Source organism: Ochotona curzoniae, unplaced genomic scaffold (assembly GCF_017591425.1).
Source record: "Ochotona curzoniae isolate NIBS_2020 unplaced genomic scaffold, NIBS_Ocur_1.0 contig_21, whole genome shotgun sequence".
Taxonomy (NCBI): domain Eukaryota; kingdom Metazoa; phylum Chordata; class Mammalia; order Lagomorpha; family Ochotonidae; genus Ochotona; species Ochotona curzoniae.
The window spans coordinates 10,151,559-10,166,878 of NW_024465322.1; the positions used below are offsets into that span (position 1 = coordinate 10,151,559).

Genomic DNA, 15,320 nt, shown 5'->3' on the forward strand with positions numbered 1-15,320 from the left:
TTATGAACTACTTTATGTCGAACAGCAAACAACAGAAAGTAAACACACGGCTTTGTGCATGGATGAAAAAGAGGCCACGGGTTTAGTGTATAGCTTGAGTTGTTTGGTTTGTACTGAGTGTGGAAGGTGAAGAATAAGAACCCCTGGCAGGTTGTCAAGTGTGGGCAGGAAGCACTGGTTTTAAGGATTTCTGTTCAAAAACCTTCATTATTGTATTGCTGAGGCCAGGAATTGAAGTTCACAAAAATTCACTTTGCCAGTGTTCACTGTAATACCTAAAAATGAGATGAAATCTTTTCTCAAGGACTCTGAATGTAGCCAGCTCCTTCACCTCATTATCTGTACCAGGCCAACTTCTGGAAGGACTTTTCCAGTCTTGCTCCTATGCACACATCAATCTTTGTTCCTTAAAGGCTTTGTCACACTTGGTTTGGTGATCTCTTTTTTCAAAAATGACCATTCAGGTTAAGACCTTGGTTATATAATTGTTTTTGCTCAATTATAACTAGCTTAAAAAGAGGACAGTTTCTCATTGAACCTAGGTAAAGAATTGTGACAAGGCAACAAATGAGGAAATTTCGTTTTTTAACTCTGGAAGAAACAAATGCCATTTTTCAAATGTTTCACTTGGTTTTATAAAAAAAAAAATAGCATTTACTAAACCGTTGTTATTTAGCTGGATAAAGAAAGAGAAATAGTTTCCCTACACATTTGGGGGGAAAAAAGATTATAAAAGCAAAATCAGGGGCTGACTCAGTAGCATAGCCAGCTAATCCTCTGCCAGCAACACCAGCCAGTCATGTCCCGGCTGCTCCACTGCCCCCATCCCCCAGCCTACAGCCTGTGAAAGCAGTGGAAGATGGCTCAAGTCCTCGACACCCTGTGCCCAAATGAGAAACCCAGAGGAGGCACTTAGTTCCTGCCATTGCAGCCATTTGGGGAATGAACCCAAAGATGGAAGACCTTCTGTCTAGGTCTCTCCTGCTCTCTGTAAATCTGCCTTTCAAAAAGAAGGAATCTTCAAAAATAATTAAATGAATAATAAGAACAAAAATCAACAATATTTCAGAGAGAGGGGTTGTGGCTCGGCAAGCCAAGCCGCTCCATGGAATGTTCACTTCCTGTAAGTGCGTTGGTGATCAGCTTCCTGCAGAGACACTTAGAGGACAGCAGATGCTAAGTACGCATGCGGGAAGCCCGGGTGGAACTGCTGGCTCCTACCGACACCTGGACCATTCCTGGCCTCAACAAACATCTCCAAAGTGAATCGGTGCATGCAAGAATTCTCCCTGTCCTTCTCCCTTTCAGATAAATAAGCAAATTTGAAAAATATTACCTAAAGAGATAACCACAATGTGTTTCACCCACGCAGTACCTTCAACTCTTACTTGTTGTTGTGGTCTTGAGACTGTAGTCATATTGTGCCATCTATGTCTGTGACTTCTGGGTACCATGACGATAGACTGATAGGAGCAGAGAGTTGTCTAACTGCAGTCTACTCAGAAGCCTTGAATTCAGTGGCGTGCTTGCTGAGCTACGAGCAGCTTTAAGTACCTGATAGAATCCTTTTCCATAAATTTCTGAAACTATCTGTTTTTTTGTTGAAGGCAAAACTCTAGACCATAGGTCTTCTTTTTGTTTTCAAAGATTTGGGGGTTGGGAGAGGGCAGTGGCCTAGCAACTAAAGTCCTTGCTTTGCACACACTTGGATCCTATATGGGCACTAGTTCTAATCCCAGCAGTCCCACCTCCCATCCAGCTCCCTGCCTGTGGCCTGGAACAGCAGTCAAGGATGGCCCAAAGCATTGGGACCCTGCACCCATGCTGGAGACTGAAAAAAGTTCCTGATTCCTGGTTTCGGATCGGCACTTAGCCTTTGTTTGCAAAGCACAGAGTAAGGAGCTGGGAGCTGGGCAGTCATCTCTACCTCCCTGCCTGCCCACGGTGTCATAGGTGAAGGTTCTTAGAGAATGAAGGTGGGAATGAAATTCCCCTGTCGAGACCTGGTAGTCTCCTAAATAAAGCCAGGAACCTGGAAGTTCCTCCAGGTCTCCCATGCGGCTTTGGGCCATCCTCGGCTGCTTTCCCAGGCCACAAGCAGGGAGTTGTATGGGAAGCAGGGCTGCCGGGACTAGAACCGGTGCCCGCATGGGATCCTGGCATGTTCAAGGCGAGGACTTGAGCCACTAGGCCACAGCGCTGGGTTGAACATCCCTCTTTTAATGACGACTTCTTCAATGGCCACAACAGCGAAGCCAAAGGCAGGCACATATTTGCTAGGTCTGGGACTCCCATGTATGTGTCAGGTGTTAGCTCCCTGGGTGCCTTAACAAGAAGCTGAATCAGAAACAGAGCAGCTAAGATCCCATGACACAAGAGGCAGCGCAGCCTCTCAAGCAACCATGCTGGCCCCATTCTGTTTGGAGAAGGGCTGATATTTTTCTGATTTTGAATTTATTCATTCTAGGGCACAGTGTGCTTTAGCATCCAGTTATGTCTTGCTTCAGGTGCTTGAGTAAAGTGTTCTAACAGGGTGAGCCTGCATGCGCCTTCACTGTTAAAGAAGCTACTTACTCCGTATCTATTGAGTGCCCTAGCAAATTGCCACTTGAACAGCAAATTAAAATGCCTTCAAACCTCTGGCACAAAAACCGTTGTGAAGCAAATTTGAGATGCTACACAGAGTAAAAAGGAAGCAGAGAAAATGCGACTGCCTGCTTGTGTCTCCATTCAAATTCAATGCTTTAATAAAACGAAAGAGAAAAAGGAAAGAAAAGTGATGGGCTGAAGGTAGGATGGCCATCCTGGTTAGGATCCCTTGCCAAGGCCAGTGGCTGCATCTTCTGGTACGAATGAGCCACTGTTAACTCAACCATTAGTCTGGAGAAATGTTTGCTATCATACTTCCAGAATATTTAAAGTTACATTTAATTTTTTATCATCATTTCAAGGATGTAACTTGTTATACTGTTAATATTGCCTTTTACAGTGACATTGTTAAATCAAATTTTTAATATATCCTGTGGAATTAGAACAACATATGAAATCCAACAGGAAGAAATTAATTTTGACTCCAAGAAGCAAATTCTTTCAAGTTCAGGACGCCCTGCCCTAGATTGCCCTAGATTGCAGAAGGGGTACATTTTGACCTGAACATACACTCAAGATTCCTGTTATTAAGACACTAGTTTTTATCTCATTTGTGAGGATTAGTCTAAAAAATCAGATAATGGGTCAAAAGTAAAAGTAAGATTTATATAATGTACAGCAATGCTCTTCAATGTTCCATGAGGGAATCTTCACAAAGTTTGAAGAACATTCACATTTTGAAAAAGAAAATTGATTTACAGATTTTTTTGCAGTAAAATAAACTTATTTTTTCATTTTCTCACAAACTTTGAGTAGCACCCTTATATTTATACAGAAGAATTCATATTATTCTGACAGTGGATTATTCTAAGCCTATACTTTGTAGGAATTTGCACCGTCAGAGAAAGAATGCCAGAGAAAGACACAAGGAGAAACAGTCGATTAATTACAAGTGAAACTCTCACACCCAAAAGAAATGCCGTTCATTGCTGTGCATCATGACCCAAGAATTTGTCACAGGCAAGAAAAGCATGTGCCCTGTGAATCTAAATAAACAGTAGGGAGGAAAACAAATCAATCTATTAGTGTGTTGGAAATAAATGTGACATTTATAACTTCATATGTCTTAAGATTCCATTTCTTGTTTTTTTTTTTTAAGCTTTATTTTTCTTGCAAAGTCAGATTTACAGAGAGAAGGAGAGACAGAGAGAAAGATCTTCCATTTGCTGGTTTATTCCACAAGTGGCCACAATGGCCAGAGCTGAGCTAATCCGCAGCCAGGAGCCAGGAGCTTCTTCTGGGTCTCCCATGCGGGTGCAGGGTCCCAAGACTTTGGGCCATCCTCGACTGCTTTCCCAGGCCACAGGCAGGGAGCTAGATGGGAAGCTAGACAGCCAGGACACAAACTGGCGCCCACGTGGGATCCTGGTGCATGCAAGGAGAGGTCTTTAGGCACTAGGCGATCTTGGCAGACCTTGGCAGAGAGACTTCTAAGATGTGTATATGAATATGGACAGCTAGGTCATGTGCTGCTCTCTGCAGAGTTTCTTCTCTTATCTTTCATTTTGTTCTCCTGAGTCTCCCAGTAATAACCAACCAAACCTTGATAAAGTGTGGAAGGGGAACAATTGTCTTTGTTGTTCACTCCAATTTATGATGTATGTTCAATTCATAACACTCTCACATGGATTCAAGTAACATCAAGCTTTCCCATTAGCGAAATTAAGAGTAAAGGGATGATGCGATGGCCGTTTCATAATGACTTTGATGCACCATTATGATTTCACAACTGACAATGAGCGGGAAGTTAAGGATGGGTGAGAAACACGCCTTTATCTAAAACAGCACTGATCCTAGGTGCCCCTTCAGAGCAGTTTCAGGGGCACAGTAGGTTGACTTAACGCCTTCCGTGCCTGCACAGCACTCAGGAAGGCTCTGCACACACTCAAGGGACCCTCAGTTTCCAGACTGTAAACTGAAATTCCTACCAGCACTTCAAGGAGATGCGTTTCATTTAACCCCTCAATGGATCTTTACAATATGATCCTTTTAAGTTGGGTGTTTAAAGCAAATTTGAGGTAGGCATTTACCCTCACAGTGAAGAAGCCCATGTTTCACAATGGACTATCTGGGTTCAATACCCAGCCCCAGATCGTGGCTCTAGCTCCTTGTCAGTGCAAAGCCTGAGGAGCAGAGGTGCGGGTTCTCGTTGTTGAGTCCTTGCCACCAAGTGCAATAGCTGGGCTGCCCTTCTGCTTTCTAACCCCAACTCTGCATCTGTCTGTTACATGCACCCCCCACTCCGGTTCTGGCTGTTACATGCACCCCCACTTGGGTTCTATCTGTTACATACACGCCCCTTCCCCCCGCCCTCCGCTCCAATTCTGGCTGTTACATGTATTTAGAAAATGAGCCAGGAAATTAGAGCAAGTACTCTCTCTCCCTCCCTCTTCCTCTCAAATAAATAGGAGGGAACACAAATATAATTCAGATGTAATTGCATCAAGATACAGCTGAATTTTTGTGGCAATTGTCAATCTATTTGTGAAATTTATATGGAGATGAAGGGACCCAGAACAGACAAGGCAGTCTTGTAAAAGGCGACGGAAAGTGGAGGAAATGGAGGATGTAAACTATTTGAGAATAAACTAGGTGTGTCCTAGGGGAAGAGTAGGAAAATAGACCAGTAGGAGAGAGGCAGATCTGTGCGTGTTTATAGATATGGTTTATGAGAAAGGTAGCACTGAAGGCCAGACAGGAAATGGATGTGATTTATAAAAACTGAGCCAGTGTAATTATGCCAATTAAGGAAAAAGTCATAGCCCGATCTCACTCTATTGCCACACACAATAATAAATTTCAAGAGAATAGTATATCCAAATGTGAAAGATAAAAATTTAATGTTTGCAGAGGAAATCATTAAAGAATACCTCCAATTGAGAAACGGAAATATTTTTTAAATAGGATACAAAAAATACTCAGGAAAGACCGATGAATAAGATTACATTAAAATGAACTCTTCTGTTCATTAAAGGAAACATTTCAGATATTGGAAAAAGCAAGAAAATATTTGAAATATCAATATTTCAGCCAAAAATTTTTTCATCAAAGTATATTAAGAAATCATTTTGAAAAATCAACAATATAAAAGCAAACAACCTAAGAATTAAAAAAAAATGTGAACGAGTGCTTTCTTGGGACCCAACAAAACACAGGGAGATTTTTTAACTCCATCAGGCAGAGTACACAAAGGAGCTGTGATTATCTGAGCTGCTCGTGGCCCGCTTCCTGGGCACACTGCACCAGCAGGAGCTGCCGTCCGGCCTCGTTCTGTGGCAGCAGATAAGGCAACGGCACGGAAACCCTACTAAAGCCATGGCTCCCTCTAGGGAGAGGCAAGTATGTCAAGATGCACAAAAGTTCTTGTGGATGGAATAGGTTATGGTAACGAGGCTTGCGTGCCTCTGGGGGCAGGGAGTGTGGCATCCAAATAAAGCAGAGTGGCCTCCGGGTGTTTCTGACCCATCCATGCAGGTATGGTTCTCACAGGGGGATCTGGACTCGGCCAGGCTGCTTGGTGACTGTAACACTCCTTGGGATATGCCTGAACCTGTAAAGACATGAAGTTGTTACTGCATTTGGAGCTCCCAAGAACGTGGTCCATCTACTGCTGCTCCCCAGGCACATTAGCAGGGAGCAGTACAGGAGGGGGGATGGCAGGGATGGCATGTTAGCAGCAGCTTACCCCACTGCATTGCAGCGCCGATCCCAAGATGCCTCACCCTTAACAGTCTCCCGCACTCTGAGAACACAGGGCCTCCTAGCTAAACAAGAATGATTTTCCTTGTGAGTAGAATATTGATGTGAGTGGTAAGATATTGATAAGATAGACAGTGCTATAGGGTAGAGCAGGGAGACTGGGCTGATCTTCCCCCAGCCTCAGTGCTTGGGCCACAGCGCCTGCTTGGGAGGACGTTCCTGGCTCCTGCCTTCAGCCTGGCCCCAGCCCTGACCACCGCAGTCATTTGCAGAATGAACCAGCAAATCAAAGATCTTTTTCCTCTCTTTCTCCCCAGCCCTATCATTTTCTATTATAGAACTCTGACTAGAGAGTTGAAGAGGCTTTCAACAGAAAAAGGGGATGGGAGACTGACAGCAACAACGCATCCTCCCGTAGAGACAGGGAGCTGCCAGCCACAGCCTTGGTTTGGGCGAAGTCAGGCACAGGGCCAATGTAAATGAGCATTGAGGTATTGGTTAGTACATGCAAATAAATATGTTCTAGCGACTGGATACATTTAATACATTTAGTAGCATTTCAATGTGGTAACAATCTATTTGAGCACCTCTAGAAAATGTCTTTCAAAATTAACTATGAAGCCGACATCTAAGGCTAAATAAGAAATTCATCAGTTCTACTTGCTTATACCTCTTGAACAGCTTTTGAAATATTTTGGTAATAAATTTTGCTTATGTGGAAGAGGAGAGAGAGAGAGAGAGAGTGAGTCTCCCAGGTTCTGGCTCATCCACCAAATGCTGCCCATAGCCATTGTTGGGCCAGGTCAGCACCAATGGACAACACCAATCCGGGTCTTTCAAGGGTGACAGGAAACTCCACTGCTTGAGCCATCCCCTGCTGCCTCCCCACGTGGAGTTAGAGCAGACCCTGGGCTTGAATTCAGACATTTCGATGCGGAATGCAGCAGACCAAGCCACCTGTTGTCATCTTGAAGACTTTTTACATTGATGGAGGGAGGCAAAAGCAAGGCTTTAGCTTCATCACAAATCATTTTACTCATGTGCTCATGACAAAAAATATTTCAGTATTATAAATATTGAATTTATAACATAGGAATACTGTGCAAAAAAATTGTGTCTCTTCTCATAGGTCTGGTGCGTTTGCAGTGACTCAAATCTTGTAGTCATAAAACGGCATTTTTTTCTCTGCTATCATCTGTTCCTTTTTGTTACACGAATGATGGTTAATGTCACTAACGTCATAACATGTCTAGTCATTCTCAGTTATGAAAAGTTTAGCCATATAAAAAGTTACTGTACACAGTCTCGCGGTTCTTTCTCCGGTTGCTTCAGTGGAACCAGAAGGGCGGTCTTCTCCCCCGCGTGTCCTCCTTCCCAGCGTGTTCTTTTCCAGCTGGACCTCCTGCTCCTTTCTGTTTAACTGCTGATATATTTTATGAACTTAGCGAGGTGCCGGGCCAACTGACCCTGACTGAGGAATGTAATAACAAGTAGATGCTCCGAGAGTCTGTGTCCCTTTTTGAAGAACAATTACACCCTTCTGCTGTTCCCAAATTAAGGATCTCCACACAGAATTTCTCCATTGCATGTACCCCTCCATTCCTCAATGTGTAAGCCTGTGGCAAGACAAATCTGTGAATTTTATTAATATTTGGTAATTGAATACAGAGAATGCTAATGCCTGGGCCTCGAAGGGTCAGTCATTACCCTCTCCTCCTGCTTATACTGTCATTTCCTTCCAAACGCTCTTCCTCAGGGTTTGAAAAATTAATATAAGAAATAATAATAAGGCCTGGCATTGTGGAGTAGGGCATAAAGCCACTGCGTGAAGACCGACAGCCCACAAAGGTCCCAGTTCAAGTCCCTGATGCTCCACTTCCAATCCAGCGCCCTGTTAATGTGCCTGGGAAAGCAGCAAGCCACAGCCCTAGTGCTTGGGCCTCTAAACCTACTTGGGAAGCCCAGAAGAAGCTCCTGGCTCCTGGCTTCAGCCTAAACTAGCCCTGGCCATTGCAGCCACTTGGGAAGCAAACAGGCCGATTAAAATTCTCCCTCTCTCCCTCTCTCTTCTTTTCCCCTCCTTTCCCCTATGTCTTCCAAATAAACTGCTTAAAAATTGGGGCTGGGAGAAGCCTGGCACAATGGCTCAGTGGCTAAATCCTTACCTTGCATGTGCCGGGATTCCATATGAGTGCAGGTTTGTATCCTGGCTGCTCCACTTCCCTTCCAGCTCCCTGCTTGTGGCCTGGGAGAGCAGTCCAGGATGGCCCAAAGCCTTGGGACCCTGCACTCGTGTGGGAGACCTGAAAGAAACTCCTGGCTCTGGCTTTGGATTGGCTCAGCTGTGGCCATTGTGGCCACTTGGGGAGTGAATCAGTGGATGGAAGATCTTTTTTCGGTCTCTGCTTCTATCTGTGGATCTGCCCTTCCAACAAAAATAAAATCTTAAAAAAACTTAAGTCAAATGGTGAGTGCTTTAGGTTTTGAAAACTATACAGCATCAAAACAGCCACAGTTGATACATGTAAGCAAAGCTGTGTTCCAATAAAACCTTATTCATAGGCACTGCAATTGAATTTTGCAAGTGAATCTTATGTCATTTCTGTATAACGTGACACAGTGCTTTTCTAATTTTTTTTTTAGTTACTCAAGTTGCTAACCCATCTTAGCCTGCAGTCATACAAAAATATATGGGAAGTAGATCTTGCCTGCTGTTAGCATTTGCTAACTTGTTGTACTCCAATCTCCTAGATTTTCCATCAGGGAAGCCAACTTCTACCTAACTCTGCATCCCTCATTGCAATGAAATGCCATGTCTCCTTCTGGCGCTCAAGCCTACAATTTGTGCACAATTCTTTTAAGCATCTGTCCCCCATAAAAGTCACTGAGAGGACATGGCTGGGTGTCCCTGCCCTCTCCTACTGTAAAGACAGAGCAGCCACTTCCCACTCCTTCTCTCACAATTATGTCCCAGGCCCCCCCTTACACACCAGGGTGGCAGCGGCCACCAAAAACACTTAGAAGTTCTCAACCCCTAAGTCAGGCCTCTCTGACTGGGCCCTGGAGAGTTTTGCAATTCCTGTACAGTCCAGCAAACTTTGGGATAACTCCCAGTACTTCACAAGATTATCTACTTTTAATCTCTAAGAGTAATAAAAATAATGAGATGCAGACTAAAGAACAATCAAGAAAAAACGACTCTGTATGATTCCATTTTTACTTGAAGACGTGCAGATATAAGTATTGTCTCTTTCCTGGTTGTCGCCATCCCATTTTGCCCTCCCATATTCATGTAACAAATGATACAGCTGAAACCTTCAGCCGCAACAAGCATACCCAAATGCAAACCAGCAGTTTAATAGTAGCGCTTCATATACTATGTGTGCATTAATTTCTAAATGACGGAAAGCTTTAGGGTGGAGGCATTTGGTCTAGCATCTCACTGATGTTGTGTTGTGTCTCTTCAGTTTAAGGGATCGTGTGTATTGCAAGAGTCACAGTGAGTACATGACAGCAAATACAACTGAGCCCACGTGTCCATGCGAGATGGGAGGTCGAAATTGGTTGGCTTAGTTTCATAGTCTAGATTTCTCCAGTTTCTTAGGTCTACTGTTCTTGTTGTAATGATGTTTAAAATATCATTTCAAAAGCACAGCAGTTACCACAATCGTTTTACAAACGAAGAAACCAGCTTGGAGGGAACGGGGGCACAGAATGAGTGAGTCCTGGTTTCTATCACATGTTATAGAACAACAGATTCTTCCAAAGTTCTCAACAAGGACATCTAGCTAGAGAAAGAAAAACAAGGAAAAAACTACCTAACATAGGCACACTCACAACAATTTTAATTTCATTGGAAAGCTGCAGTCCATCTTTAATCTGCCTAGTGGGTACTTCCTAACTGAATTCCAAGTGTATGATTCATGCACGCTCAGCTACAAGTTAAGTGTCTGCCTAAGAGATGCTTTCCAGTCAAAGCCTCACTCTGTCCTGACTCGCCTGCAGCCCTGTCATCTTTCCTGGGTCATGGTTTTGGGGGGACACACCTTTCTTTGTGTCTCTTTTAATGTAAGCTTCTTCCTTATCAGAGAGAAACCAAATCATCCACAGACAGGCACAAGCAAAATAAAGCTGATGTCTTTTTAAAATGTTTTATTATATTTGCTCTAGTTTCCTGAATAAAATCAGGGCTAGGGGTGCCCACACCTTTATCCTTTAAGTATAACGAAATTCACGTGGAATTGACTTATAAGGAAATTATACACACTTCAGAAACACGAACATCTACACTGAGCTCTAAGCCACTTATTTGTAGTCTTAAAACATTTGTTTGGGATGGTTACTTCTGCTGAAAATTTTATAACCCATGGCACTAATTCACACATTAAAATCGTTTAAGTAGTCAGTTTAACAGAAAGGTAGTTAACCTGAGTTTCTGAGTTAGATGTGAACAAAGGTGTTGAACGCTTCTGCTGTTTTTGTTGTTGCTGTTTAAAGCACTTCTGTAGAGAGATGATGACTTGAAACATGAATTAAGGAGACATCAGTTTTAAGACAAGATCAACAGACTGTCAGAAACGGGAGGTCCTAGTTCAACATGCACTTGACAGCCTCCGCAATGTGTCTAGCACTAATCCCGAACATGTCCAGCAGTTCGCTGGGTTTCCCACTCCGGGGCACGTGGGACACTGCCAGCTGGCGGACACGGATGTCCGGCTCCTGGGCCACGGCGGCGCAAACCGCCTCTCCGATGCCGCCCTCTGGGTAGTGGTCCTCCACGGTGAGCAGCCGACCCCCCGTGGCTCTCGCGTTGGAGATGATGGTGGCTGCATCCAGGGGTTTCACGGTGAACAGGTCAATGACCCGAATAGAAATACCTTCTTGAGAAAGACCTCCAGCGGCAGCTAAGGCTTCGTGCAGAGTGACCCCAGCTCCGATGACCGTGGCCTTGTCCTCAACACTGTGGCACAATACCTTGGCCTGTCCAACCGCAAAATTTTCTTGCGGAGTATAGAGAACTGCAGTTTCTGGTCTGCTGGTGCGGATGAAGCACATCCCTTTGATGTTGGCAGCGAGACGCACAGCGTGCTCGGTGGAGACCGCGTCGCTCGGGTAGAAAACGGTGCAGCCCGGAATGCTTCTGAACATGGCGAGATCCTCCAGGGCCATCTGGGAAGGGCCATCCTCACCTACGGACACGCCACAGTGGGAACCAACCAGGTTGATGTTGGTCTCAGAGATGGCTCCCATTCGGAGCTGATCGAAAGCTCGAGTTAAAAAGGCGGCGAAGGTGTTGGCAAAAGCTACGGTCCGACCACGTGCGGCGCACCCCAGGGCCACGCTCACCATGTTCTGCTCCGCGATAAAGCATTCTATGAAACGCTCCGGGTGCTCGCTCTTGAATATCTCGGAGAAGGTGGAGTTTTTCGTGTCACCGTCCAGGACGATCACCCTTTCGTGGGCGTGACCCAGTTTGGCTAGAGCCAAACCACATGCTTTTCGAGTGGACATCATGTCGCCGACTTTGTAAGCCGGCGGAGAGGTCATCTTTATATTCGTGATCTTGACCGGAGGGGAGTCTTCCACGGGGGCTTTCGGTAGGAGAATGCTGTGGGTCTGGATCTGACTCTGGATCAACTTGACAATGGCATCCGCTCTCTCTTTTGGCACTGGCTTCCCATGCCAGTTTTCTGCGTCTTCAATGTTTGGGATGCCTCGACCCTTGAAGGTCTTGGCGATGACGGCCGTGGGCTTGTTCTGTACCTGGGTTGCTTGCCAAAACGCCCGACACAAGGCCTCCACGTCGTGGCCGTCCACCAAGCAGGTGTTCCACCCAAAGGCCTCACAGCGCCTCTGGTACGCGTCGGTGCAGTGCCCCAAGGGTGTGGTGCCGCTTTGCCCCAAGCGGTTCACGTCGAAGACCGCCACGAGGTTGTCCAGATGGTAGTGGGAGGCGAAGGCCAGGGCCTCCCAGACCGAACCCTCGGAGGACTCCCCGTCCCCCAGGAGGCAGAACACGCGGTAGCTGGCCTTGTCGAAGTACTTGCCGGTGTAGGCCATTCCACACGCAGCGCCCAGCCCTTGCCCAAGGGAGCCCGTGGCCACGTCCACGAACGGCAGCCGAGGGGTGGGATGCCCTTCCAGGTCGCAGTGCACTTTCCTCAGGTTCAGCAGGTCCGCCTCCCTGACATCGCCTGCCTCCGCCCAGGCGGCGTAGAGGACTGGGGCGGCATGGCCCTTGGAGAGGACGAATCGGTCATTGTTGGGGTGCTCGGGCTCCGTCTGTTTGTACCGCATCGTGTGGAAGAAGAGCACGGCCATGATCTCCGCAGCGCTGCAGCACGACGTTGGGTGGCCCGAGCCGCAGGCACATGTGGCCCTGATGGCGTGGATCCGCAGGCGGTTGGCCACATCCCGCAGCCCTTGCACGGTCTCCGGGTTGGGCACTGCGTCGCAGGCAGTGGCCATCGCGGCACTGTCCCCCCCACCACAGGCGGTTGTTCCCCCAGAGGAGCTGTTGGAAGCACCTGTCGCGTGACCACTGCACCGCTTGAAGTCCCGAGCGCAGCAACCACGAGGCGATGGCCGCTTGCGCAGCTGCAGCCCTTGGACCTGCACTCAGGGTCTTGAAGCCTCGGTGCGCTCTCGCCTCTCTCTGCATCTCCACCTGCGATCTGCCACTCCTTGGCAATCTCCCTCTGCGCCCAAAGACGTGGATTTTAATAATTATTTTGCCAGGTCAACATTCTTGAAATGTCATAATCCCCTGCCTCATGTTATCAATTCAAAAAGCAAAATCTTTTTCACATTTTTGTTTCAATTTTGTTTACTATTCTTTTTATTAAAATCACATGAAGTGATGTATATTTGTGGAGTATGCGGTGACCTTTTGATACATGTTTACGTTGTATAATGTTCGATTATCCTAAGGATAGCCACACCCTGAAATTACTGTGTTACAGAAACTCTGGGCTTCTTACTCTCATCTGTCATTTAATTCTATTTTCAACATAACAATGGTAACCTGTTTATCTTATATAAGGTTATAGTTAAGAGCGGATAATGTAGAGATAAGCTAGTGGTTTTCAGTGTTGATTGCATTTTAGAATCATCTGGAACATTTTTCAAAAATTGCATTCCCAGACTGCACTGCAAACCAATTAAACCAGAATTTCTATGTGATGGCTACAGACATTAGTAATTTTAAAATCTTCCTAGATGATTTCAATCTTTTGCAGGGATGGTAAACATCTAACTTGGGGGGCAGTTGTTATTCTTTTATTTTCTTTTGAGTCATGTCTTAGAAAAATAGTTAAATATTGTTTTCTCTTCCAAACAGTTCTATCGTGTTCATTTTTAAGGCTGCATATCCCAATAAGTAGCAGTGATGTGCCAGTAATGAGACTGTCAGCCTTGCTGAAGGAGTGGCAGAGGTGTATCAGACCTCAGCGCTTCCCGGACGCGTTGCTCTCTGTGGTCTTTGCAAACTAATGTTTTCTCATCTTTTCAGGCCAATAAGGGAAAGAAAAGTGCAAGCAGACTACGGAAGGACTGGGAGCGAAGGACACAGAGATTAGAGGGGAAAGAATTCACAGCATCATCACAGCATAAGGGCCGACAAGGAAGCAATTCATACCAAAAAAGGCGGATCTCTGTGACTGGGCTGGAGGGCGCGCTGATGAACCCACACGACTTGTCAGAGCTGATCACATACAAACGGCCTCTGGAGTAGTGTTCACATGGAAACAAAAAAGATGGGCTAAGTAGGAACTATGTAACATTTCTTTCCAAGTTTCCAAACTGTCTTATTTATTTAAACTGTTGCATAACTATTCCTAAAATATTAGAGACCATTTTTAACAGTAAGAAAGGTCACTTTGTCAAGCAAAGAATGTAGTCTTGGAGATTTCAAGTGAATGTGAATTTTTCTTTATCATTCTGGGAGGCTGTGGATGTTTTCACACGCTACGTAAGTTTTTGCTAAGGATTTATGAAGAGTTCTGACACGGTTAGAGAAAAGTAAAAAGATATATGTGTATTATTAACGATTGCAGCCTTTAAACATTTCAGCCTTCCAAAATATATTTTAGACTATGCAATTGACAGCAATCATTTAAGTATAAGGAATGTATAATTAAAGAAAATTATTCATTGAGACTGTAAGTAGATTTAAATAAATAAAAAACGCAATGCTACCTTTTAGCTCTCCTATTGGTACGTAGAGACCGTAACTGACAAAAGGCCGATCCAAAAATTTTAAGCCAGCATGTCAAAAAATGTAACTGTCCATTTTTTCGTCTTGGAGATCAGTTTGGAAGCTATTGAGAAGTTGTCTGTGAATAGGAAAACTTCATATATTGATCTTGATTTCTTTACACAAAGTAGGGAGTAGCCTGCTGGAGGTGGGTGGGAGGTGAGTAAATATACCTGCGACAGTGGGCTTGTGGGAAACGAGAAGACAGCCCCCCTGGAGCGCTTAAAGAAGTGGGAACATCTGGCTGCGTTCATGACTTTGACCTTCAGGTGCCATTCTGGCCTCTGATGTAAAGTCTTTTTAACACAACACATTTCTTGCTTTTTCTTTGTTTAAATGTTTCATTATAATGTTTATGGTATACATTTTAGGTTATTTATGTTTCTAGCACATATGTCTTTATATGGTATACATTTAAAAAAAATATATATATATAGTGGGCTGTACTTGTAATAGAAATGAAATCTGGCAGGTCACTGATACACATAACTTTGAAGGAGAAAGATGAGCAGAAGAAGTTAGTGTAATTCCTACTGGCTGTGGTGGAGAAAACACATAATTATCGATTACTCAGGAAGCCTACTAGATTTGAGAAAAAATATTTTCACTCTGTAAGGGTCAGTGACATTTAGAGATTTGGGACACTAGCGTTTTACTTAAGCTGTTGAGTTTTGTTAAAAGGGAATCATACAACACACTCATGCTGAGCTGTTCTTTC

At 44.8% G+C, this 15,320-nt stretch overlaps 1 protein-coding gene across 1 annotated transcript; it reads right to left on the bottom strand.

The window, feature by feature from the left end:
* Window positions 1–10,935: 10,935 nt before the first annotated feature.
* On the bottom strand, window positions 10,936–12,684 carry TKTL2 (transketolase like 2). The gene is made up of 2 exons (XM_040971416.1): window positions 12,586–12,684; window positions 10,936–12,471 (listed from the first exon to the last, which is right to left on the bottom strand). The coding sequence occupies exons 1-2, from the start codon at window positions 12,667–12,669 to the stop codon at window positions 10,936–10,938; spliced, it is 1,620 nt and encodes a 539-aa protein (XP_040827350.1). The 5' UTR covers window positions 12,670–12,684.
* Between the last annotated feature and the right edge of the window lie 2,636 nt (window positions 12,685–15,320).

Coding starts and splice junctions, on each gene's coding strand:
- TKTL2 (XM_040971416.1), bottom strand. CDS start 12,669: ATGGCCGTGCTCTTCTTCCACACGATGCGGTACAAACAGACGGAGCCC. Junction 12,472..12,585: donor ACCGATTCGTCCTCTCCAAG/GGCCATGCCGCC, acceptor CATCCCACCCCT/CGGCTGCCGTTCGTGGACGT.